Here is a 24,263-nt window from a genome sequence, read left to right on the forward strand (position 1 = left end):
AGACATCCTGTCCAAACCTTGAGATTACAATTGCAGCATTTTAGCCATTTTTCCTGGCCCTTTTGACTCAATCTGGAATCGCTCAACCAGTGTTATCGTATGACAAGGGTCGTAATAGAACAAATATTAACCATGGTCATCAGTGGTCCTGGTCTGCTCTATTTTGTGGACTTATTTCTGTTTTCATAGCAAGTTGTATGGCATATTAAATACCTTTGGCAGTTGACAGATCAAATACTACTCACAAAATATTTAGTATGTCTAAATCTATTTGAGCCTGACATCCCTTCGCCGTTCTATTTATGGTGACAAACAGTTGTCATAATGCTTAAAAGTGTAGTTTGGGACAAATATCTTTGTGTGTGTCAGCATGACTTTGACTGTTTGTTTTTACAGATATATCCTGTCCTCAGCCACTGTGCGACCCATAATGGGAAGAGCAGCTTGCCATCTGCCTCGTAGACATACATTCATTGACGCCGCAATGAATTGTATTTTGACGTTGACTCCGTTGATTGTATTTGGCCGTTACAACTTCATTTTTCAAATAGAATTTACAAAATTTGTGGCTAATACGATGAAGTCTAGTATGTGAATAATATTATACATTTCTGCTGTAAAACCTGCTGCCAAGCAGACAAGTCTTCCCCATTTAAACCAAATTGTACAGGGGTCAAATTGTTAGCACATCTATCTCACAGGGAGTCTGAGAGAGAGACAGAACTCTTTCAGTTGCCATTAGTTGTCTCTCTGAGTCAGCATGCATTATTTTACTACGACATTCGCTCAATGAACGTGAATCAGAAAGTCAACATTACTAAGGCACCACAGACAAGAGAGAGAGTGAAAGAGTTAGAGTGAAAACGTGTGAGTGAAAAATAGTGAGAGAAAGGGAAATCCAAAACCTAAAGAACAACCAGTCTATCATTGTGATTAAACATCCTGCTTTTTACAATCTTATCCTTCTCTACTCATGCCCAAAGATATACATTATAAAATAATCTTACGGCTCTCACTCTTTGTCGGCGTCCAAAGCAGGATCAAAGATATACACCCAAACCGTATCCTAGTGGTCAACAGTGGAATGACATGCAAAACAACAGAAGGCAAACAAAATAGCAGGACTATGAAACCTGAATGCTATTGAGGGGAGGTTATTGTATGTGGTACACAAAGTGATTCACATACAAAATGATTCCTACATACATAATACGTAGGTTATGACTATTCTGTAACTTTGTATCATGAAAAGTCCCCAACTGTGAACTGTCCATAGGTTTGAATATTGGTGTGAATGGTTGTCTTAAGTGTGCTCTGCGATTGGCTGCCAACCAATTTAAGCCTAGTTTCCACCAACGGTATCTACCCTACTCTACTCGGCAAAAGCCCCGTTTCTACAAACAAATCTACCCGGCTCTACTCGCTTTTCCTGGTACATGTTCTAAAAAAAAGAAAAAGAAAAAAGTAGCGCAGTTCCAAAACGTGACGTAATTATTTTTGAAGGCCAATGATTGGTTCGAGACATGTAATCAATGTGCAGCTGCGCAAACCACCACCCCGGGAAAACAGCTGCCATTAACGATGATGAGAGGACAACAATGGCTTCCAAACAGATGAATGCTTTAACTTTTGGGGAGGTGCAAACCTTTTTAACATTATTGAATGCAGTCTTCTGGTTGCTGCGATATTCATTCGATGTCTTCAGGCTGAAATAAACAGGCACAAACAATTGTTTGCGCTCTTCGTTGTTTTTGCTTATTTGTGCAGTGCACGCTAGCTGCGGTCACCTTAGCATGACATCACTGGCAAGGTGAGGACAGGAGGGGCTCCCGGGTGGTGGCTGTGGAGACGCACCGCATTTTGGAGTAGAGTAGAGTAGAGTAGAGTAGAGTAGAGTAGGGTAGGGTAGATACCGTCGGTGGAAACGAGGCTTTAGAGTGTACCTGGCCTCTTGCCCAAAGTCGGCTGGGATGGGCTCCATCGCAACCGAACCTTGTGAGGATAAGCAGTACAAAAAAATGGATAGCTAATAATCATCATCGTCATCATTATCATCATAATAAATTGTAGTGGAGTTACCATTTATTTGAAAGCTCAGAGTAGCACCTTAAGGCATCCTCAGTTTTCCAATTAGGGTCCACCCCTCCCGCCTTCCATCATTTCTATATGGTTGTCAGCTCACACGCGTTCCACGGCTTCAGTGCTCACATGCTCCTCTCAATGGTCAGAGTCGTGCCCCGGCCGCTAGTTCATGTGGCTTGAACGCATGTAGCCAGTAGTCCATTCCGCTGAGAGTTTCCCGGTGGGTGAATATGGAGGAGTTGGCCAGGGAGAGCATCAGCCTTCTGGCTTCAGCATCAGCCAAACCCAGGGTGGATCTGGCTGGGCCCCGGCTCGGCTCCTTGGGGGCCATCTTCATCATGCTCAAGTCTGCCCTGGGCGCCGGGCTCCTCAATTTCCCGTGGGCTTTTGAGAGAGCCGGGGGCATCCACAGTGCAATCACAGTGGAGCTGGTGAGTATCGTTTACCTTGTGTTGAATTAAAACCCAGACAATAGCACCGCAGTCTATTTGTTTTTTGATATTGTCTTTGATGGTGTTTGTGTTTTGTAGACTCACGTGTCAGCATTTGAACTCGCACAGCAGGATTACAAGTTTTTAGAGATACATTTTCCGTGTTTCTTTTCAACATGATTATGTATAGTAGATTTTTTTTGTGTTTGTTTCAAATGGGGGTGTCAAACTACTTAGCTATATGTTTTGCCCCCAGTTGTATACTGTCCGCACGTGTAGCCGGGAACACATCCGGTCTTGCAGCATAATACTTTTCACATGCTAAATTAAAGAGGATTTTATAAAACCCTTGCCAGGATTACAATTGATCTTACGGTTACTCTCATTTAGTGTGCTTGTAAATAAAACCAGCTGCCGTTTTTGCATTGAATACATCATGAACTTGGAGATATCAGTGCCGTCTATTTTTACACTCAGGTCTCTCTCGTCTTCCTGGTCAGTGGTTTGATCATCCTGGGCTATTCGTCGTCCATCAGTGGCCAATGCACCTACCAGGCGGTGGTGAAGGAGGTGTGTGGGCCAACCATAGGTCAACTGTGTGAGATCTGCTTTGTTTTTAACCTTTTTATGATCTCCGTGGCCTTCCTTGTCATTCTGGATGACCAGCTGGAGAAATGTGAGTAGAAGTCTTGGCTCTATTTTTCCCATTTTCTATACTTTAAATCAGCAGTATGCATCTGTTCATGAACATGAACTCTTTATCTACCATCATACTGCCAGTTTATGTAAATTACAGGGATCTTCATTTTCAAGGGCTCAAAAGTCAGAAACCTAGAGCTCATGAAAATCACAAAATTGGGATATTCTTTGCCACCCTGGGTGTGTTTTGCAACTTCTTTCACGTTTGGATTCAATGAACGTATGAAAACCGTCGTCGTTTGGATCCAGGTCAGGTGACTGACTGGCTGTTGAATACGCTCATGTTGAATAACCAATTTGGATCAGTTTTGTAGCACTTAGCTGGATGTAAACATAAACAAAGTGTTTAAGATTTACATTTTTGTTTGTTACTTCTATCAAACACCAGTGAACTTAAACTATAAACAAGCATTAGATGGACAAAGGAATTGACCACATATCCATATCTGGCCATTTAACCTCTTGTCAGTTTTTCCAAACATTTTGAGCACCTGAAAATGAAAGTATTCTGCATGAAGTGGCTATAATAATTCATCAGTGGCAAATAACTAATCCATTGAAGAAAAAAAACCCTAATCCATTGTGGGAATATAAATGACCCCCACCCCCTAAAACAATTCTATAATCTTTGGTTAGACCATGTGCTTTTTGTTTGTTTTCATTATTGACCAATCTAGTGTTAAAAATGGCTTGTTCTCTTTAGTGAGTCATTCATTTGATAAACTGTTTAGTAGTTGTGGTCATCTTTTTGCACAAAGTGCAACAAGACTGAATACAACTACTTTATGCTTTATGTCAAGAGAGCAATTGTAGATTTTAATTAGAAGCTAACATTGTAATTACTTATTTATGATTAGATTATTATTTTTTAATTATCTCAATTCATTATATACAGCTCATTCTTACAGCTGCGGTTGTTGTGCAGTAAAAAAAAAAAATACATTATATGACATCCGAATTAAGAAAGGCTTAATAGACATATATATATATATATATATATATATATATATATATATATATATATATATATATATATATATATATATATTAAACACAAAAGTTCATCCAGCTGGGGATCCAACTCTTGCCAGAAAAATCATCACCCTCTCATTACCCTGATAAAGCCATTGACTTCACTGAGTTGAATCTGAAGACAAAACTAGATGGCTGAACCGCATCCATTTATGGGCACCATGTACATTTGGGAGCCATATTAAATGGGGTGAGTTCCCTTTAAATCACCACAACCCGAACATTTATTTTCCTTCTTTCTATTAGGCAGTGTGTATAAACATAAAAAAAATGTGAATGCCAATGGCATCTGATTCACTGAAAAAAAGTCTAACCCCAAATACTTTTTTTTTTTTTCGGGCACTCAGATATGCCATTGACATTGCACTATTAATTTCAAGATCGCTGGAGTTGGACAGAACAAGATGTCGGCCTTAACTGTAATTTCCGGTTAAATGTAATTGGCTGTGGGCGTTGGAACAGTGCTCCATATGAGTGTATTGCACGAGGTCCGACTGAGCAAGTCAAACTTTTAACAGTCTGGTCGTTGTCCACTGTGCCCAAACCAGAAGTTACATCATCATTTGAGACGCTAGAGATAAATGAATCTATTTTACTCATCAATAACGATACTATTTATGCTGCTCATCCAGAAACAGATATTCTGGTATGTATACATATGGCACTTGTTAGTGGTTTGGGTATGCAATGATTTATTCTCTGAAATTAAATTGGTCTGCCCCATTAGTCTGATTTAGTCAATTTGTTTGCTGCACTTGCTCTTTCAGACGGTGGTGAAATGTTCTTGTTTGCTTATTGTGTCTCCTAGTGTACGGCCCTCTGTATACGCTAGTGACTGATTTGCCAGACTCAGAGATGCCCTATCACTTCTACACGGACCAACGCTTTGCCCTGGTGCTACTGTGTGCCTTCCTCATTCTACCGATATCCACCCCCAAAGAGATCAGCATTCAAAAATACATCAGGTCTGGCTTCCGATTGTGCTCACTGCACATGCGCACACGGAACAAGGTTCATTTGATATATTTATTGTCATTTCAATGATCTAGAACAGGGGTGGCAAACTTGCGTCAAGTGACCAGTAAAATCATACTATAATTGATATTAATAACAATCAGGTTTTTTTTTTCCATTGGGTTTTAATGCAAAGCAATAAATTGTTTTTGTTGTTTGTATCTCTTCCTTACATTGTGCCTCCCACCCACTTTCTTTTTCTTATCAAACCACAATTAAGGATGCCGCCTAACAGAATACTGTAAACAAACAGCCAGAAACTATAGATCTCTTAACACAGTACACAATTGCAGGATTGAATTAAACTCCTACTGGATGAGTTTTTTTCATGCCCAAGGACCATATGATTGACATCCGTGAGCTACAAACCGTCAAGATAACAGAAAAACAAAACAAAACACGCACACACACAAATTGAAATGACGACCAGTGAAATTATGGATAGAAGAAAAAGTAGCGAACAAAACAGGTGTCTTAGAAATATTTTCTGAATCTAAACAATCAACAAACGATTCACTGATTTTTGGATGTCTGCTGATATCAGTAAAGCTCTGCAGCCTTGATCTGTTGGGGTGTGATGAGTATATATTCCTCTAGGGTTCACTGTTGCACTTTCTCTCACAGAGTGCCTAAAACGAAACCTACATTGCAGAGTGAATGATGTTTGGAGTACATATGTCTATCAAAAGACATTGTCTGTCGGATAGTATAAACAATACAATAAACTACAATACAATACAACAAGTGAGGAGTATGTTCTTAGACCTGCTCCGTGTGCAAAGTGCCCTGATACAACTTCTGTTGAGATGTGGTGCTCTGAACTATTAAATAAACATGAACTGAATTGAATACAATATTACCGCTCATTTGATTGTCATGTAATCTATCTTTAAAATGAACAACAACTGTTCTCATTTAATCTCTTCAGGACAATATGTACTGTAGGTTAATTAACATGATGAACCGCTTTTGTATGACTTTGAACTAGCGATTTAGCGGTTAAACTAAATACATGGTTAAGGTGATATGTTAAAAAAAATTATATATATTAGCATGTTCTGGTATCTGCTTTACTTTATTGTTGCTTTGATGTGGTACTCAAAAATATACGTACAGTATATAAAAAACAGATAATAATCCACATTTCTCTTTTTTTTTTTTGTGAGTGATGTTTTAGCTTGTGTTCTGTCTCTGTCCACACACAGTGTACTGGGCACTCTGGCTGCGACCTACCTGACAATCGCCATCATCATCAAGTACCACACGATGCATTCTGGTCAGGTTCACATAATCCCACTCTACAGTAGTGGGTATGTACGTGTACGTCTGGCTAAGTGTGCCTTTCTGTGTGTGTGTGTTTGTGCAGTCCTAGCTTGGCACCGTGTGTGAGACCTCACTTTGACCCTCTCTGGTGCATTTAATACTTTGGTATATCCTAATGTCAATTAATTCGAACCAAACAGAGAACATTGCAACTTGCTAGTGTTGATAGCCTCTCACTGCAGCGTTTATTTTAAAAAACAAACTTGAAGATGCCTTACAATGTCTGTTAGTGCTGAAATTCATTTCTAAACAAACTAACATGCTCTTAATTTGCCATCTGATGTCAGGTCAATTGAACTCGAAACATGTAAAAAAAATAAATAAAGGATCTTAAGCAATCAAGCGACCATCTTTGTGAGTGGCTAATCAAGAAGACAAAACAAGGGGTCATAAAGCACCATACTAACGAACTTTACATGAGCAGTTAGTGACGATTTCAAGTTGGTACCCCTCTATTAAATTACTATTTCATTGTTATTTAATTTAAATGTCATTAGAAATAAAACTGACCTGATAGCGGCTCGCTTCTCCTCCTCTTTTCTTTTTACATTACGCGCGATGGCTTTGACCTTTTCTTCTCAATATCTATAAGTGTAACTACATAAAATGTCCTTGCTTGGCGATGGAAAAAATGTTCAGTTGATAAACTACTCGTTCATCCATTAACTATATTGCGTCGCCTGACTAGAGTCTTGCGTAAGATAGAGCCCATCTTTGCTGAGTTTTGGGTGAGAGGCAGGCTACACCTCGGACTGGTCAGCAGACACTCACAGGGCGCATACTGTACAGAAAAACAACCATATACACCCCAATACAGTTTAGAGTCTTCACTAATCCTCACAAGCACATTTTTTGGATAATGGGAGGAAGCCTGTGTACAGGAGAAATCCATACCGATCAACGCAGAGGAAAGATGGAGCCCAGATTTGAACTCCAAACCAACCAACCTTAGTGAACCAAATATGCTCACTGGTAGCCAATCATAGCTCCTCAAGTAATCTTTTTTTCTTCTTTTTTTAAAAATATGTTAATTTTAGACTGCATTATATAAATATACAGTACATAAACAGTTACATGTGACGATAATGTCCATCAGGATTGTGAAGGCAGAGAGATTTTGGAGATTAAACGTGACCTTGCAGTTTAGTGGGAAAGGATAAAGGAAAACAAGATTTATTTAAAATAATAATAAAGAGAACTTGGGATAACATCACAACAGTCCATCTTAGTAAAAATGACGCTCTCAGAATAAGATGTTACAATTCAAAATAAAAAGTCAATTTAAAGGTCCCCCGTGAACTATAGGTATAAATAGATATCATAGTCACCTTAGTAATTAATCACAAAAAAATATTAATTTATTATAGAATTAACACAGATTAATTTTGACCATGGCTTATCCTTTAGCGCAGGGGGTGGGCACACTCGGTCCTCGAGGGCCGGAGTCCTGCAGGTTTTGGATGTTTCCAACACAGCTGATATATGATCAGCTCATCAGCAAGCTCTGCATAAGCTTGGTAATGAACCTGTTGATTGGAATCAGCTGCGTTGCAACAGGGAAACCTCCCAAAACTGAGACGCCGGCCCTCTGGGACAGAGTTTGCCCACCACTGCTTTAACGTGACAACGGATGGCTACGTTTAAGGTATCACAGGTTGTGTCTGGGCAATAAACATAAGTACATGCATTAAAGTAAAGCATTTAATAAATGTTTATGTATCACATTTACAATATTTGTTCATGTCAAAATATTGGGGTCATTCTTTTTCCATTTTAAAATATGCAAGTAATTAACTGATTAGAAAAAGAGGAGGATGAGCGTGTGCAGCTGATCAAAAAATTGTTCAAGACGTCCTCATAACATTAAATGTTAAAATAATTAGCACATACCGGTGCTCTTCAAATTAGGCGGGGAAACATTTTTGATTAAAAAAAAGGCTTTTTTATTAGGCGATTAATCATGATTAATCGAAATTCAAAGATGTGATTAATCGAACCAAAAAAAGTTAATGTCGTATGTTTATGTGGGTCACCATGTCCTCTAAAAGCAAATTTGGGTCATCTGAGACATGCTTCTAGGCCATAACTCGACTTGACAGTCACAGCAATGTCATTAAGTTGCTTCCAGGAAATATGGCTTCCATGAGTCTTATCTATAAAATGAATTGAGACTAATAGGATGGACAAAAATACATCACCACTCCGCTTTCACTGTCACGATTCTGAGGTTTTCACTGAGCTGCACTTGAAAGAAGCACTCACGGGTGTTTGTTGACGCCAAAGCATTTGAAATGGTGTTAACTTGTTTCCTTCTGTGTAGAATCAGTTCCTGGGCATCCACGTTCAGCGTCATCCCAACCATCTGTTTCGGCTTCCAAGTAAGTATAACCATGGACATGCATTTGTTTATATTGGTAATGTGTTAGCAGCATAATTTTGTGACCAGCAGGGCACGTGGTGTTGAGCACCTGATTGTGGCTTTCAATCCAAATAGGAAAATGTGCTCAGTTTTTATTATTTTTTTTTTTTTACTCTTCTTTTTGTAGAATTTGGTAGCCACAAATGAGATATAAATATTGCAAATGCTACTGTGTAGACCTGCGCTGTGTCTGCCGGTTGTTCATTGCCTTGCTCAAGGGCATCTTGGCAGAAGTCAGGACGAAGATGTTTGTTTTTGTCAATAGTGGGACTTAAGTAGGACCCAAGCCACATTTTAGAGTATATTTTAGTCTAAACAGAGTCTATTTGGTCCCACGCTAAAGAGAGTAAAATTTACACTTGAAAGAGAGTTAAATATTCAGAGTAAATTTTGCTCAAGTATTTTTAGTATGTCAGAGAAATTGCCTATCCCATGAAAAAATATATGAAAGATTTTTCACTCAGAAATTCTAAGTCTTTGACTAAATTTTAATAGTTTAACCCCCCCCACCCCCCCCAAAAAAAAGTTACAAGAATTGAGGAACAAACTCGCGGCCTTCAACTTTGGAGACTCTACCACCTGAGCTATGCCACTCCTACAGTTTGCTGCTAACCAAAAGGAGACCAAAAACAGTTTATAATCTTGGCGGTACGAAGATTCTAGCTGACACGAGTGATATATTAACACACAGAAGGAGCGGCATGGCTCAGGGTACGTTTTTATTTTACTCACTTCCAAGTGTACATTTTTTTTAATTCTAGAGTGGGACCAAATAGAGTAAAATCATACCAAAGACTATAAAAATGGGACCCATTTGCCTCCCTGCTTGATAACCAGCATTATGGGTTGGAATTGGGGGTTCTGTGGATGGGTCAAATGCAGAGAACAAATATCACCCCACTTAGACTCAAATAAATAAATACATCCAAATTTGTCATTTAAATTCTAGTGTCATTTTTAATGAATAAAGTAGTTTACAAAATACTTTTTTGTTGTTGCAGTTATGCCAGAATGTATGTATGTGTGTTTGTGCTTAGCTCTTTGACTGCCAAAAACGTTAAATAACGTTTAGTAAAATCCTATGGAGGAGTGCCAAAGACGTTAAAAGATGTTTGTTTCAAAACAGAGGTGAAACTAACCATTTTCTATTGTTGATTACTGAAAAACGGAATAAGGTAGAAACAAACTTTTTTTTTCTGATGAAAGATGAGATCTTCAATCTTCCATTTGGTAGTATGTGTGTTTCCATAGTCCAAACACATAATTTTCTGTGGACCTTGAAAGATCAGTCAAAATGCTTAAATCGGCTGGCACCCACGGCATCCCTTTTCTGAAAACGTCTGGCAGTCAAAGAGTTAAGAAGGCATTGAATGTGTGAAAGCCAGTCACCTTTTGAACATTCTAGCCACTTTGTGCGGATTGAACCACTTCAGAATTCTGGAAAAAAAACACACATCAGCACTTATTGTAAAAGGTCAAGTGAAAAATAAACATAGTAAGTGACGATAACTGATGAAGGGAATGCAAGGTCTGCAAACTCGAACCCTGAACTTTCTCGCACGTGTGTTTAGCTTGTAAAGGGCACATCACTGGCAAAGCCGGCGGCAACTAAGCACATCAGAATGAGCTTTTCATATTTAATAGGCAGGTCAAGTTGCGGAAAAAGCAATTCAGACTTGTGTGTAACGCTCCAAGTTGCCAAGGTAACCCCTGACAGATGCAGGCAGGATCTACTCACGGGAAGGGAGCGTGCAAAAGGATTAGTGCATGTCCTATCACACAAACACACACAGACACTCGCACCTCGGGCTGAGTGATTGCTGTGCAAAGGTCTGAATGGAGAGCTGATGAGATCCTGGCAAGTGGCACGGGCTGCGGCAGGAAAAGGGGAGTAGATGGCACCTGGGATCAAGTGGGGACAAGATTCTGTGTCGTGGCCCGTGTCTTGGTTTAACAGGCTCACTGGTTTCGGCCCAATCCTTCATTTAACGTCCTATCAAACTGCAGCTTGCTACAGTGGCAGAGAGATAAAAATATTAAGACCCAGACTTTGTTCTGGGAGCACCTGAGAGACAAGATAAGTCATGTTGGGGTTAAGACCAATTCCTGCAGGATCTCTTCATGGATCTACGCTGGGAAATAGCAAGAGTTAGAAAAGTAATTAGGATGTTTTATTCTACTCAAAATGTTTATGGGGATTAAAAAATGGATTTGATCTAGGGCTGGGCAATACATTGAATTCATTTGATTAATCGTCATTTAAAAAATCAAATCTTTGAAAATTTGCTAAATCGTCAAATCGAGTTTTGTCTTCTTGATTATTAAAAGCTGTTGTTCTTATGTTCGGTTGCATTCAACTGTTATTGTGAGTTGTAATTTTGCACAAATGGCAAAGTGCTGGATGTATGGTTTACAAGACATGTTTTCAACAGCTACCAACTACTTAATTGTGGCACTTATGCTAAAACTGATTTAGAATCAGTATACATTTTTATTGGCTGAACATGTTGCACAGGAATTATTTTTGAATAAACGACACTTTTAAATGTTTGTTGGGTTTATTAGATTAAAATTGATGCAAATTGTAATTGTCCTGAATGACTGAAAAAAAAATTGGGATTTTATTTTTGGGCCAGCCCTAATTTGATCTAAACAGGGGCGTGAAACTCATTTTTGTCGGGAGCCACATCGTAGTTGTGATTTCCTTTGGAGGGCTGTTATGACAGCGAACACACATAAATGTATTATCGCCTCATATTACGTAACGGGGATAGGTAAGAAAAAAATGCTGGTAATATCTCCACATTTTTAAATGTGAAGATATTTTGAAATTTAGAGTTTTAACAAGAAACATGTAGTACCCTAATCTGCTTTTGCAGGCCTCATAAAATGATGATGGGAATCTGGCCCCCCCGGGCCTTGAGTTTTACACTTATCTGTGTTCTACACTTTGTAAGCCAATGGCGATGCTGCTCAAATCACACTACAATAAAACATAATTACTTTTTTTATTGGTCATTTGGTAGGGATTTCACTACATTTTCATTGATCGCCAAATTAGTGATCAATTAAAGTTGCTTGCAACAAATTACCCAAACATGCTCTGAATATAATTTCTTCATAGTTTCAACTAACAGGTGACAATTTGAATTGTCGAATCTAATCTACAATTAACATTACATGGCTAGGAACATAATTGGTTGTTAGAAAGTAAATTGCAAACAGATTGGATTATTATTATGATATATGATTTACATTTAGTGTGGAATTTTTTTTCACAAAATATTCATTTATTCATGTATTAATAATAATAATATTAATGAACTGTAATCAAGAGTATATTTTTGTTCTATGTTCCAGTGTCACGAAGCATCCATCGCCATTTACAGCAGCATGGAGAACCAGCGTCTCTCTCACTGGGCCTTCATCTCTGTGGTTGCTATGATTATCTGCCTCATCATTTATTCTCTCACAGGTCAGATAACGGTCTGCTTGGAAAGTCAAATCATAAATCAACACCAGACTAAGAAGAAACCAACTGTGTTGCACAGGTGTCAAATTCAAGGCCTGGGGGTCAGGACCTCTGACATTTTATCTTATCTAACGTCTTAATCGTATTTATTTCAAAGGGTTCATCTCGGTCATGTGAAAAAAAGTACGCCGACAAGCTATCAAAAATGTGTCATAAATGTGTTAGGATTAACGTTTTGAACAAAAAGGAGACTACACCAAAATGGGAGCATCTTGTTGAAGACAAATTTGGTCCTAAATAAGATGGATTCTTACTTAATGGGGGCAACTCATTTATATTGTACATGGCTGGCTTTGGTCCGAAACCTTTTCCTACAAAATAGTCACTTTTTGACATTTTCAACACTTTTGATAGGTGAATAATTTATAAAAAAATAACACCCATACGTGTAGAATGACCAATAGTATAGATTCTTGGAAAACATATTAAATTGACCAAATTGTGACTTATGAAGTTTCGGCTCGACACCAGCCATATGCTATTCAACAGGCATGACTTGTTTTTACAATGCCACCAAAAAGCAGATTGTGGAGTTTAAAACTTAAAAAAATAAATAAAAATAAAATCAATTTGTGGATAATTCTAATAATTTCCATAATTATAGACTGGATATTTGAAATATTATCTGACCTCATGACTGATTCAGATAACTGCCAAACTTACCATTTTTAATTATGATGGAATCTACAGCGCCATTCAGCTTTTATGTCATGATTTCTGTCATTTCTGGACTATAAGCCGCACCAGCTAAATTAATTGAATACTGTACTCAAGTTTGTTACACATATAAGCCTCACCCGACTGTAAGCCGCAGGTGTTTTAATGTTACCGCACCGGGTTCCCGTTACTTTCTTTTCCATAATGAGTGCACAAATTGTCTCACTCGCGTTCCGTCTCTCCTCCTGTACTTGGAATCACTTGGTTTGTTTTGCTCTGCTTAACACTCTTGCCCCCCCCCCCCCCCTTGTGATCGGATGGATAAGTCGCACCTTTGTATTAGCCGCAGGGTCGAATGCAAGTGAAAAAGTAGCGGCTTATGGTCCAGAAATGACTGTAGTAAATACATACATTTGAGAATAGGACAAGAATGCATGGCAAAGAGACGGTCTCTCAATTGTTAGATTTACATTGTCCGAGTGAATGCTTCAAAAAGTTTGCTGTATGCATGGCTGCTAGTAATGCAATGATTGAATCCGACTGAATTGGTTAGTCTCAATGAAAATTCTAAATACTTTAAAAAAAGACTTCTCAATAAGTACCAAGACAATGTTCAAATAAACAAAGATTTGGAATATTAATTCTTTAAAATGAAAAAAAAAAAAGAGGAAGGCTTTGAGTAAGTAATTTTGACCTTAAACGTACGTATTCCTTTCACCATGCTCACCAGCTCAATATTTCTTGACATGACCCCCTGCGCCACTTGGAACACCGTGCTATATTGAAAATGACTAAAAACCAGCAGGACTATTGCAACTATTATTGGATGGTTACATCAAAAAAATTGTATATTGCCCAAGTATAACATCACATTCCCTCCTGAGCCACACCTTGGTGAGGAAGAAACACGTTATTCAGATGACAAGTTTAAATATTCAAAGTACAAACGTTCTCATCGTCATTTCTCAAAAACAGACTGGGCAAAATTCTATTTTTAGGACAGCAATGTAGTATTTTCTGCAGGTTATTTAGAGAGTATCGCTCCACATACAGCTAATATTTTCATGACCTTCTCAGCGCAGTGTTTAATCCACTAAACACGTCATTTTTGACTGGAGCAGCTTCAAGTGTCACACACACATGTTAAGACGGAACTGCGGTAAAAATAGTCTTCAAAACGCATAATGGCCCCTAAATATAGCCAATACATCCTGACAAACAAAAAACATCCATATACCAGAGTGCTGATTCACATTAGGTACAGCATGTGGCTTCAAGATGCATTGTGTCTGTTGCAGGGGTTTATGGGTACCTGACATTTGGGAAGGATGTGAAGGCCGACATTTTGATGTCATACATGAGCAATGACATTCTGATGCTCATTGCCAGACTCCTCTTTGGAGTCTCTATTATCACCATCTACCCCATCATCCTGCTGTTGGGCAGGTTGGGGGCATTTCTTATTCATGTAATCTTTATTTTCTTGTTTGATCTTAAAGGAGAATTGAAGTCAAACCTTTTCTTTACAATAATATTTTCTGCGCCCCTACTAGTCTAAAGACGGCAGTTTCATTTATATTGCATTTGTGTAATAGGAAATAAGCAGAAAAATGCACCCGTTTTTGTTCATCACAGGGTGCGTCCATCCATGTTGCCACCTGCTGTCCAACTGAAAATGACATCACAGTTGCTCTAGGTAACGACCAATCATGGCTCACCTGTCTTCTGAATTTGGTAATGTGACATTCGCAAGTTGAGCTGTGATTGGTCATTATCTGAGCCTTGAGTAACTGTGATGTCATTTTTTGTCGAGAGCAAGTATGCAAAATGGCCGCCTTCTGAGATGGATAAAATCAAGTGGATTTTGCTGCCTAATTAATATTTTTAATATTATTCCGCAAACACTATTTTTGCTGTGTTTTAGACTAGTGGGGCCACATAGAACACATTGGTATGAATATTTTGGACTTGGCTTGTTGTTTAATTCTTCAAAATCCATGTTTCTTTGTAATCTTTTGCACGTCCTGTAAGATCAGTGATCCAGGACCCTCTGCTGAATTGGTGGCGGAGGCGTGGCCGCGTGCTGACGGTCAAGTTTGAAAGTCGCTGTCGGTACACGCTGACGTTCCTGTGGATAACTGCAACACTTCTCATCGCTGTGTTTGTACCAGACATCAGTAAAGTCATCAGTGTCATTGGTGGGATCAGTGCGTTTTTCATCTTTATCTTCCCAGGTAATGTCTTGTTTTGCATCCACATACTCTTACAGGTCAAACTGCACTCACCAAAAATCTTCTGTGTGTTTGACTAGGACTCTGTCTGATATTTGCCATGCAGTCTCAGCCAGTGTCTTGTAAAACCAGGTGAGGAAATCATTTCTGTTTGAATGGTTGAGTATCAAGTTAGATGTGTAGTTATTGGGGCTCAATTTTTGTGAAATATGCTAACTCTGCGCAAAGGTGGGTTACGCCCAATTTACACTGACTGCGGGACGGCCGCGGTGCGTTTTCGGAAATTTGCACTCGCGAGACCACAAGATCACGGGGGAGTTGAGTTTACGCGATAACAACCATGTATATAGAGTCCTATTTGTAAACAATAGCCACACTTTTTACACCTTTTTCCGAGTACTGTAGTGCTTCTTTCCGCCGCTAATACCGACGCTTGGCGCTGTGAGAGCTCATTGGAGGCAGAGCAACGTGTCGAGGAGGAGGAGGAAGAAGAAACGCCTGTCGCTCATAGATAAAGCCATCGCACTCTTCGAGCAGCAAGACCCAAATATTGAACGTTGCACAAAGGTTGCAAATCAATTGAATGATGCCATACAGTGCTACCGCATCATTTATGATGAAAAAAGAAGAAAACTGTGCAATCGTCGTTAGATCGCTTCTTTCGGCCAGTTTCTAGTAAATCCTCCAAGGAAGATACTCATCAACCCTCATCTTCTTCTCCGCGACCCTCAACTTCTTCCTACATTGAAGTTACGGAGGAGGAAGTAACTTTTGAAGCCCATTCCAGCGACGACGAAGAACCTCTCATGATATAAAATCCTCCTCTTCCTCCTCCTCCTCCATCAAATCCTTAAGCATCGAGTACATCTTCCAAAAGTAAGTTAAACTTCATTTTATTTATCTTATTACGTACATGTACATACTGTGTGTGTCTCTCGCTCTCTCTCTCTAACATACATAGTACAGTACTGTACGTATTCTCTTTAAACATAAATTATAATACAAAATATAGCACTGAAGCAACTTACGAACAAATTCACCTTACGAACGATCGCTCGGAACGTAACTCGTTCGTAAGTTGGGGAGCGTCTGTACTTAGCTAGCTTCCCTCCCCCAAAAATGAGTTTGCAAACGGTTTTATTTTGAAATATACCGGATCTACCTGTCCTGTCCGGCTCGAGTAATTTCTTCAGCTTCATGAAAATCCGCGTCCGGAAAAAAATGGAACGCCGCATCCCTTCCGCACCGCCATACACAACGCACTGCAGCTGGTGTGAATTGACACGCAGACTCCGTTCCGCAGTCAGTGTAAATTGGGCGTTAGACCCAATGTTGGTAATTTTGCAGACATATGTAGGCCAGCAGATCTGCGAGCCAACTTCGATCACAGCCAATCAACGTGGCTCCTTTCATACCCGTAAAATGCAAGTCGCAACATGATGGAAGCACAGCTGCACTCGAAACCGCCACCCTTCTTGCTCTGATCTGAAAATCAGGATCCGCCGGCTTTTGCGCCACTGTGCAATCTTCAATAGATATAAGATTCCATATATTTGTGTATTAGACCTGCCAAACTGCGTGAATTTGGTATCATACTCGAAAATGTTTCTGAATTATGTGTATACAGCAAATGAATAAAACTTCATTTTAAATGATTTTATCAAGCAAGCAAACAAGCACAACATTTTCACATCTATTTTTTAAGTATCTTTCTCTGTTTCAGAATTGTCCTCACACTTTGGGGAGTGGTCACCCTGCTATGTGGTGCGTTCATATTTGGTCAGAGCACCACTACCGCTGTCATGCAGCTCCTTGGGAAGATCTGACAACTCAAGACTAGATTTGATGTCGTCGTCCCACGACAATCACGTTTTTCACAGGATTTAGGCGTGCCCTTTGCCAGTTGCTAATTAGCTTAATGACAACAAACATAGACTCTGTAAAGTTCCGAAGCCCGTCTTGGTGTCTTATGTTGTTCCTTTGGCTTGGGTTAATTTTTTCACATTTACAAGTAACTTAACAATCACTTCTGACTTTACTATACTTCTTATTGTGTCGAGAAGATATAATGTAGTCACAGTAATTTCATCACACTCTTCTGCCACTTGATCGTTTTTGTGCAGCAGAAATATTTTTTGGTGGCTAAGAGAAAAGAGCTTGAGGCCAGGGTGATATAAATATGTCCATCTCTCCAAATTAAGGTTCAATAAAGTTCTGGTCTCAATTTGAAACATACACTAATTTATACCAAAGACTTGGACGCCTAATGTTGTCAGTATGGTTGAAGTTTGCATGCTATTAATAATTTAAAAACATCTAATAGTTGATCGTTGTGGCAACCTAATGACATGAGTTCAGTGTTAGGGCGTATAGAATATATTTTGTCATGTGTGTAAATACTGTTAAACAAGCTTTTTGGGTTAAACTGCATTGAAACTGGTGAATAAATAATGTAATATTTTACATAACTGTGTAAATGTGTTTAAAGGAGACATATTAGTACTACATTTATTTTATGATATTGTCCAGAATTTCAATCGACCTAAGAAGCATGTTTATGAATAGCCCAAAACTAGTGATAGCTAAATGAAGCTTCATGAAGCACTTGTGATATTTGTGACTCTTCTAGATGGTTTAAAAATGAAAGCTACTGCAAAGGGGATTTATTACACTTCCTCTGCATCTTTAAACCAAGAACACCATCTAGAGGAGCAAAAAGATGGTGCTTCATTTTGCAATCACAACATTTATAAACCACAGCGAGTTATTCCAACAGAAATTCAAACCCAGATCTCCTGACTGTGCGACAGACATGCTCACCACTAGACTACAGTGTAACCATCTCTTGTGTAATGTGCTTAACTCATTCACTGCCATTGATGGCTATATACGTCAAAAATGCATTGTTAACAAGAGTATGAAAACCTAGGGGGGAAAAAATATTGTACATTTAGAACAGATATCAAATTTGTGATTAATCGAGAGTTAGCTATTGAAGTCATGCGATTAATTATGATTACAAAATGTTATCGTCTGATGCCCCTAATTTTTAATAAACTTTTCTTTTTTGTTTAAAAAAAAAAAGAAAAGATTATAAAAATAAAAAAATAATTAAAATTAGTTGGTTTTTTTTAAGAAGAAAAAAAGATTATTAAAAATTTGGTGCGTCAGGCGATTAAAATTTTTCGTAATTAATCACATGACTTCACTAGTTCATTCATCCATCCATCAATTTTCTTAACCGCTTTTCCTCACAAGGGTTGCGGGGGGTGCCGGAGCCTATCCCAGCTGGCTTCGGGCAGTAGGCGGGGGTACACCCTGAACTGGTTGCCAGCCAATCGCAGTTCACTAGTTAACTCACGGTTAATCACAAATTTTACATCTGTTCTAAATGTACAATAATTTGTTTTCTAGGTTTTCATACACTTAACAAAAGTGGAAAAAATGTTAAACTAATAGAAATAGTTCAAATGAATTTTTGACGTCTATAGCCGTCAATGGCAGTAAATAAGTTAATATCAAGTCAATGAATGACATTGGCATCAGGGGAAACATTTCTTGAGAATAGTATGTTATTTGTGACCTCACTAGTCAAAACACGACATTCTGATTAATATTACATATGTGGGATAGGAGTTATGAAGCAAAATCCAGCCGTTTTAATCAATTTTGGGGGCGGCCATTTTGCCACTTGCTGTCAATGGAAGATGACATCACAGTTGCTCAGGCAACAACCAATCACAGCTCAGCTGTTTTCTGAAGCTGAGCTGTGATTGGTTGTTACCAGAGACCTGAGCATCTGTGATGTCATCTTCCATTGACAGCAAGTGGCAAAATGGCCGCCTTCTGATATTGATAAAAACTGCTGGATTGGACTCATATTCAACTAACGCAATATTAGCCACAATACCATATTCATAATAGTATATAACATATTATTGTCAAGAACATTTTTTGGGTTGACTTTTCCTTTAAATAATGTAAACAGTTCATTATCAAGGCATCAAAGCGTTTTCACTTTTATAGCTTTATTGATTTTGCATCACTCTACATTTTCTAGAATCTCGACAAATAATACTTGCATCCTTTCAATGTCTACTAGATCCGTTTTACAGAAACATACATTAATAATTAATAGTTAAACAATCTCATAAAATTGAATATTCATCCTTGTATGCCACTTTTGTCGTCATATGTATATAATATATTTTAGTCTCTGTCTCCTTCATCCTTTAGAACTACTAGAAAAAGGAGGAAAAGAAGGTAAGAAATGCACCAAACCCATAAAGGAGTAGCATGGCCTAATAATACTACGGCAAATAAGTTACTAGACATTCAGTTGACATGCACTCAGTTGAAGAATAGAAAAGAACACAGTCACAGAAGGAAATCATTGTAGCCTTGATCAGGGATGAAATTTGGCAAATTCCTGACTTGGAATCTGGAATCGTGTCCTAAGACTGGTTGAGGTAAACCCAGTGACATCAGCTCTCAGCATCTTTAAGTGGTGTTGCCTACACGAAGCCAAGTCTCCATGTACTGCACTGCATGTCACCGTCAGTCCTTCAAGTCAGCAAACATTCACTCAAGGCCTGTTTCACTACATTTCAAAGGCATACATATTTCGTTTGGTGACGAAGCACAAGTCGTACTCAGGATATCCAAAAGTAGAGAGGAACAAAACGGGTAGCACAGTGAACCACATTCCGGAATGTATCAACGGGGAACAGTATTGGCGTTCTGACAGCTCATTTAGCATCAATCTAATTGGAGCGGGCACCTTGTACGTTGTTGGGCTGCATTGACGTGAACATTTCTGTGTTGTCAAACACTACACGGTGTTTTATGACGTGTAAACATTGAGCCGCTCGACGTGCCTCTCGTCGACGTGCAGCAGCTTGGTCAACTCGGATTTGACACCGATTCTCTTGGCACAGAAAGAAGCATTGAGATCATTGACAGTGGAAATCATCAAGAATATTTGATACGTTTGTATTATATTTCATTAGGTTGTGAAAGTGCTGAAAATGCTATAATAATGTGTATCAAACAAGTCAGCAGCTGGCCAACATTCACAGGGGAGAGTTGATTGAAAACTGAATTGGCTTAAAAGGAGGTCGGAATAGAAATGAACGGACAGTATTGACCCATTTTAAATTGTGATTTTTTTTTTTGAGAGATACTTCATTTCCACTTGGGCTTGCGTATATAGATTTTACTGATTATATATTGATGATGATAATTGATGGGGGTTGGGAGTTTTCACTTTTTTTCCCTTCACATTTACTGTAACAATGTGTAGCAACTTTAATTCAGTAGAAGTTATTTCTTCATTATCGCCTGTTACAATGTTAAACTAAAGCTTGTGTCTGCGTGTCCTTCAGTTCCTTTAAATAATGCAACACAGTTGGAGGGGAAAGTAATTGTTCTTCTTTCCTTTTATAAATGTACCTACTGCTTGGATAAAGTTATAATAATGAGACACGATTGGTAAGATTTAGCGCTTCCGTGTAGTAAGCAGTAGGTGAGATAATTTTATTTAAATTTAAGAGATTTATTTCACTTTTTGTTTTTTATAACCAATAGAGCTTCTTTTTTAAAAAACAAAATCTGTGACTATTTTAGGATCTTTGTGTTTCTTGTTAAGTAAGCTACAATTTGTGAAATCATAAACTGCAAGCCAATAAATACATTGTTAAATATTACATAGTGGGTGTTGTATGAATTAAATTTAGCTGTTATGAATGTAACATTACCTTGCTTACTGAGCGGTCAAATATATGATTTTGCGTGTGTGTGTGAAAAATAGCAAACATTTCTACATCTTGTAGCAATTATTAAGGCTTTTATAGTCAATGTCAAGAGTTTTTGATGTGTGTGAGAAGCCACTGCCATTTTGACTGAGATAAGATTTGCACCAGAGCACTATATTGAAATAATACAAATATATTCATATTAGAAGAACATTATTCCTATATACAAGCTCTACTCAACTTTCACAGCTAATATGAGCTAGTGTTTGTCAGTTTAGACAAGCACGACACAAACTGCAAAAACAAACTGGATTTTTTATAAACTATCTCGTCTCTTCTGTTTAGGTTGCAGCAGAATCCTAATCCAACAGTGACTACACAATACACTTATTTATTTATTTTTTTAACCCTGATGTTAAAGCTAAGTCGCAAAGTGCTCCAAAAATAAAACAAGTAGTCTGTGTAGCAAAAACTGAAGCTTCCAAGACAACTTTAATAGACTACTTAACTCATTCATTGCCATTGATGGCTATTGACGTCAAAAAGTCATTTGAACTATTTCTATTAGTTTAACATTTTTTTCCCCACTTTTGTTAACAAGAGTATGAAAACCTAGAAACAAATATTGCACATTTAGAACAGATATAACATTTATGATTAATCGTGATTTAATTATTGAAGTCATGCGATTTATTACAATTAAAATGTTTAATTGCCTGACGCGATAAAAAAAAAAAGAGATCGTAATTAATTGCATGACTTCACGAGTTAACTCACGATTAATCAAAAATGTCATATCTGTTCTAAATGTACAATAATAACATTCTAGGTTTTCATACTCTTGTTAACAAAAGTAGGAACAAAAACGTTAAACTAAAATAGTTCAAATGAAAATTTGACGTCTATAACCGTCAATGGCAGTGAATGATTTAATAATATGGACCATCCACGGGACACTGTTGGTTTTTAATTAATGCTACACCTGCAATTTAGATGATTTAGCGTCCATTTGTTTTCAAATGTAGAACTGTCCATAGATAGCCACTTTGCGAAGGATGTTGAATAATTGTCAATGGACGCTCGCATATTTCATTGATATCTTTCACAGCTGACACGGTAATGATGGTCCCTTGATAGCCTATAAAACTAGTATTATTCTCTTATTGTTAGATGGATGTGAACTGTCAGTCATTTAAACGGTGTTTTAGTGGCCATACTTGGACATTTTTCAATAAGAAAGTAGCGTTGACACAAATATGTTACTTCCAAAAACTCACCAGGCTCTTCCATTCCAGTGCAACATTGGATGAGCAAAAATGATTGTTTATAGCATTTTTCAAAATTCTCCAGTTTAATATGTGGTTCAAATTTGGATTCTGATGTGATGATTACGTTTTTCTGAAGCCGGATTGTTTTTCTTCATCGACTGATTGAAGTGTGACGGCGCATCACACGGCTTGAGGCGACCCCAGTTCACTTCAGGTGAGAGAAAAAGGGTCCCGCCATCCTTAAATGACGACAAAGCCTATTGTAGGAGGGGAATACTGAAAAATGGGAATATTTAGGAGCGGATATCAGTAGTGGAGATAGAACTTCGAAACACAACAAAAGCAAGAGCAGCCAGTCGAGCCGACCTCTGCCAAGGCTGAAGGTTTGTGTCCAGCAGGTGGCAATCATGTCTGGCAGCAAACATGGATCAGCACTTTCTTAATGATAAACTTAGTCCATGCCATATCTTTTCAAAAGGTTTTGTAAAACTTGTTTGATTAAAAATCATCATGAAATAAAATGTCTTTTTAAATACTGACTTTCGTGTTACATTAGCGCATAATGGCATAAAATGCAATAAGCAACTGTTTTGATCAGCCATGTCGACTCTCATTCAATGGCGTTGAGTTTTTGGTGGATTTGGTCAGCATTGGTGAGTGAACGCAATTCAAACATACGGTAGGCTACGTGTTGCGTTCTAAATTTTGAGATGTTTTCATGAGACAACAGCTTCTTATAGTCCAATTTCATGGTTAACAATCAGTTGACAATATTTATTTGTAATTAAAAAAATGATAATCCAGAAATACTTTGTAAACTAATTTAAGGATGGTCAATTTATTGTATTTTGTCTGCGCAATATGATGTGAGGATGACATCAAAGTTTGTGGTCAGCTACAAAAACAACACTAAGCGAAGAACTTCCATAATTTCCAGAATGTTCCAGTTTCCTACTTGACTAAATGTGAAATAAATCTGTTCTATGGGCTTGCAGCAACATAGATAAGCTTTCTGTAATCAATTGAGAGCATGTTTAAAATGTTTGCATGGCCAAAAAGACTTTCCAGAGTCATTCGGGTTCCTGCTACATGAAAAAGTTTGACCCAAAGCTCCATGCTACATGACAAACTCCAACTAACTTATGAAAGGACCATATCATAAATACGAAGAAGTAAACCACAATGTTTGGATGCAAATGCACTTTGTTCAATATCCACTGCAGTTGACACCATTCATTTGCACTGTGTAAACATGTATTCCAAGAAGTTTGGAGGGACGTGAGGGAAGTGAGAAGGGGAGAAATGCAAAGGGGAAAGGGCGAGAAGTTGGTGTCCGACAGTCTTGGTGTATACTTGGATACGTTCATGTTCAGGCCTTGTTCATGCTGCACCAGGCGGCTGCGGAGAAACAGGGTGCAGAGGTTGGACAGACAGAAAGCAGAGAGAAGCTCACAGTGCAGCTAAGGAAGTGATGGATTAAAAAAACAAGTGTTTCAAACGTTGCCTCACAAAGGCAATGAATCCATTTCAACAAGGTGGCTCTGTTCCAAATTTCAAGTACACATGCGTCTTAGGAAGATACAACTTCAGGACTTCACTCAACAATACACTTACAAATTTTTTTAGTTATAGTTTGACATGCACTTTAGCTGCTTTTCTTTTTTTCCTTTTACAAATAATTAAAAAATACCCCCCAAATAAGCTTTTTTTCCTGATATTTTTCTTTCTATGCTACAGTACTTAGCAGAACAATATATTGGACCACTTAGACTATCAATGTATCACATGTAGTAGTTTATAGGGGTGTGCCCAAAAAATCGAT

General features: G+C 38.2%; 2 protein-coding genes across 4 annotated transcripts in view; one reads left to right on the forward strand and one right to left on the reverse strand.

Annotated features, from left to right (window-relative positions):
- The first annotated feature begins 275 nt into the window (after positions 1–275).
- On the forward strand, positions 276–17,899 carry slc38a8a (solute carrier family 38 member 8a). 2 transcript variants are annotated; one of them, XM_077567086.1, is made up of 10 exons: positions 278–2,513; positions 2,991–3,189; positions 5,053–5,209; positions 6,464–6,568; positions 8,902–8,959; positions 12,361–12,475; positions 14,488–14,635; positions 15,221–15,423; positions 15,501–15,552; positions 17,144–17,899. In XM_077567086.1, the coding sequence occupies exons 1-10, from the start codon at positions 2,313–2,315 to the stop codon at positions 17,244–17,246; spliced, it is 1,341 nt and encodes a 446-aa protein (XP_077423212.1). In that variant the 5' UTR covers positions 278–2,312; the 3' UTR covers positions 17,247–17,899. The 2 variants fall into 2 exon arrangements, with proteins under 2 accessions (XP_077423213.1, XP_077423212.1); XM_077567087.1 differs by lacking the exon at positions 14,488–14,635 and having other exon boundaries at positions 276–2,513; positions 15,226–15,423.
- The window catches only part of necab2 (N-terminal EF-hand calcium binding protein 2), a 127,395-nt gene continuing 112,759 nt past the window's right edge, over positions 9,628–24,263 (reverse strand). Inside the window, exon 13 of one of the 2 annotated variants that reach the window (XM_077567089.1) lies at positions 9,628–11,011. In XM_077567089.1, the coding sequence (XP_077423215.1) occupies positions 10,986–11,011 (26 nt within the window). In that variant the 3' untranslated portion in view covers positions 9,628–10,985. Of the gene's footprint in view, positions 11,012–19,427; positions 23,840–24,263 lie in introns of those variants that run through there. The other variant, XM_077567088.1, reaches the window with a different exon arrangement.

Source organism: Vanacampus margaritifer, chromosome 6, assembly GCF_051991255.1.
Source record: "Vanacampus margaritifer isolate UIUO_Vmar chromosome 6, RoL_Vmar_1.0, whole genome shotgun sequence".
Taxonomy (NCBI): domain Eukaryota; kingdom Metazoa; phylum Chordata; class Actinopteri; order Syngnathiformes; family Syngnathidae; genus Vanacampus; species Vanacampus margaritifer.

Excerpts from the sequence above, each read along its gene's own strand:
- slc38a8a (XM_077567086.1), top strand. The coding sequence starts at position 2,313 with ATGGAGGAGTTGGCCAGGGAGAGCATCAGCCTTCTGGCTTCAGCATCA. Across the intron at positions 5,210-6,463 it reads AGCATTCAAAAATACATCAG|TGTACTGGGCACTCTGGCTG; the intron begins GTCTGGCTTCCG and ends GTCCACACACAG. Across the intron at positions 12,476-14,487 it reads CATCATTTATTCTCTCACAG|GGGTTTATGGGTACCTGACA; the intron begins GTCAGATAACGG and ends TGTCTGTTGCAG.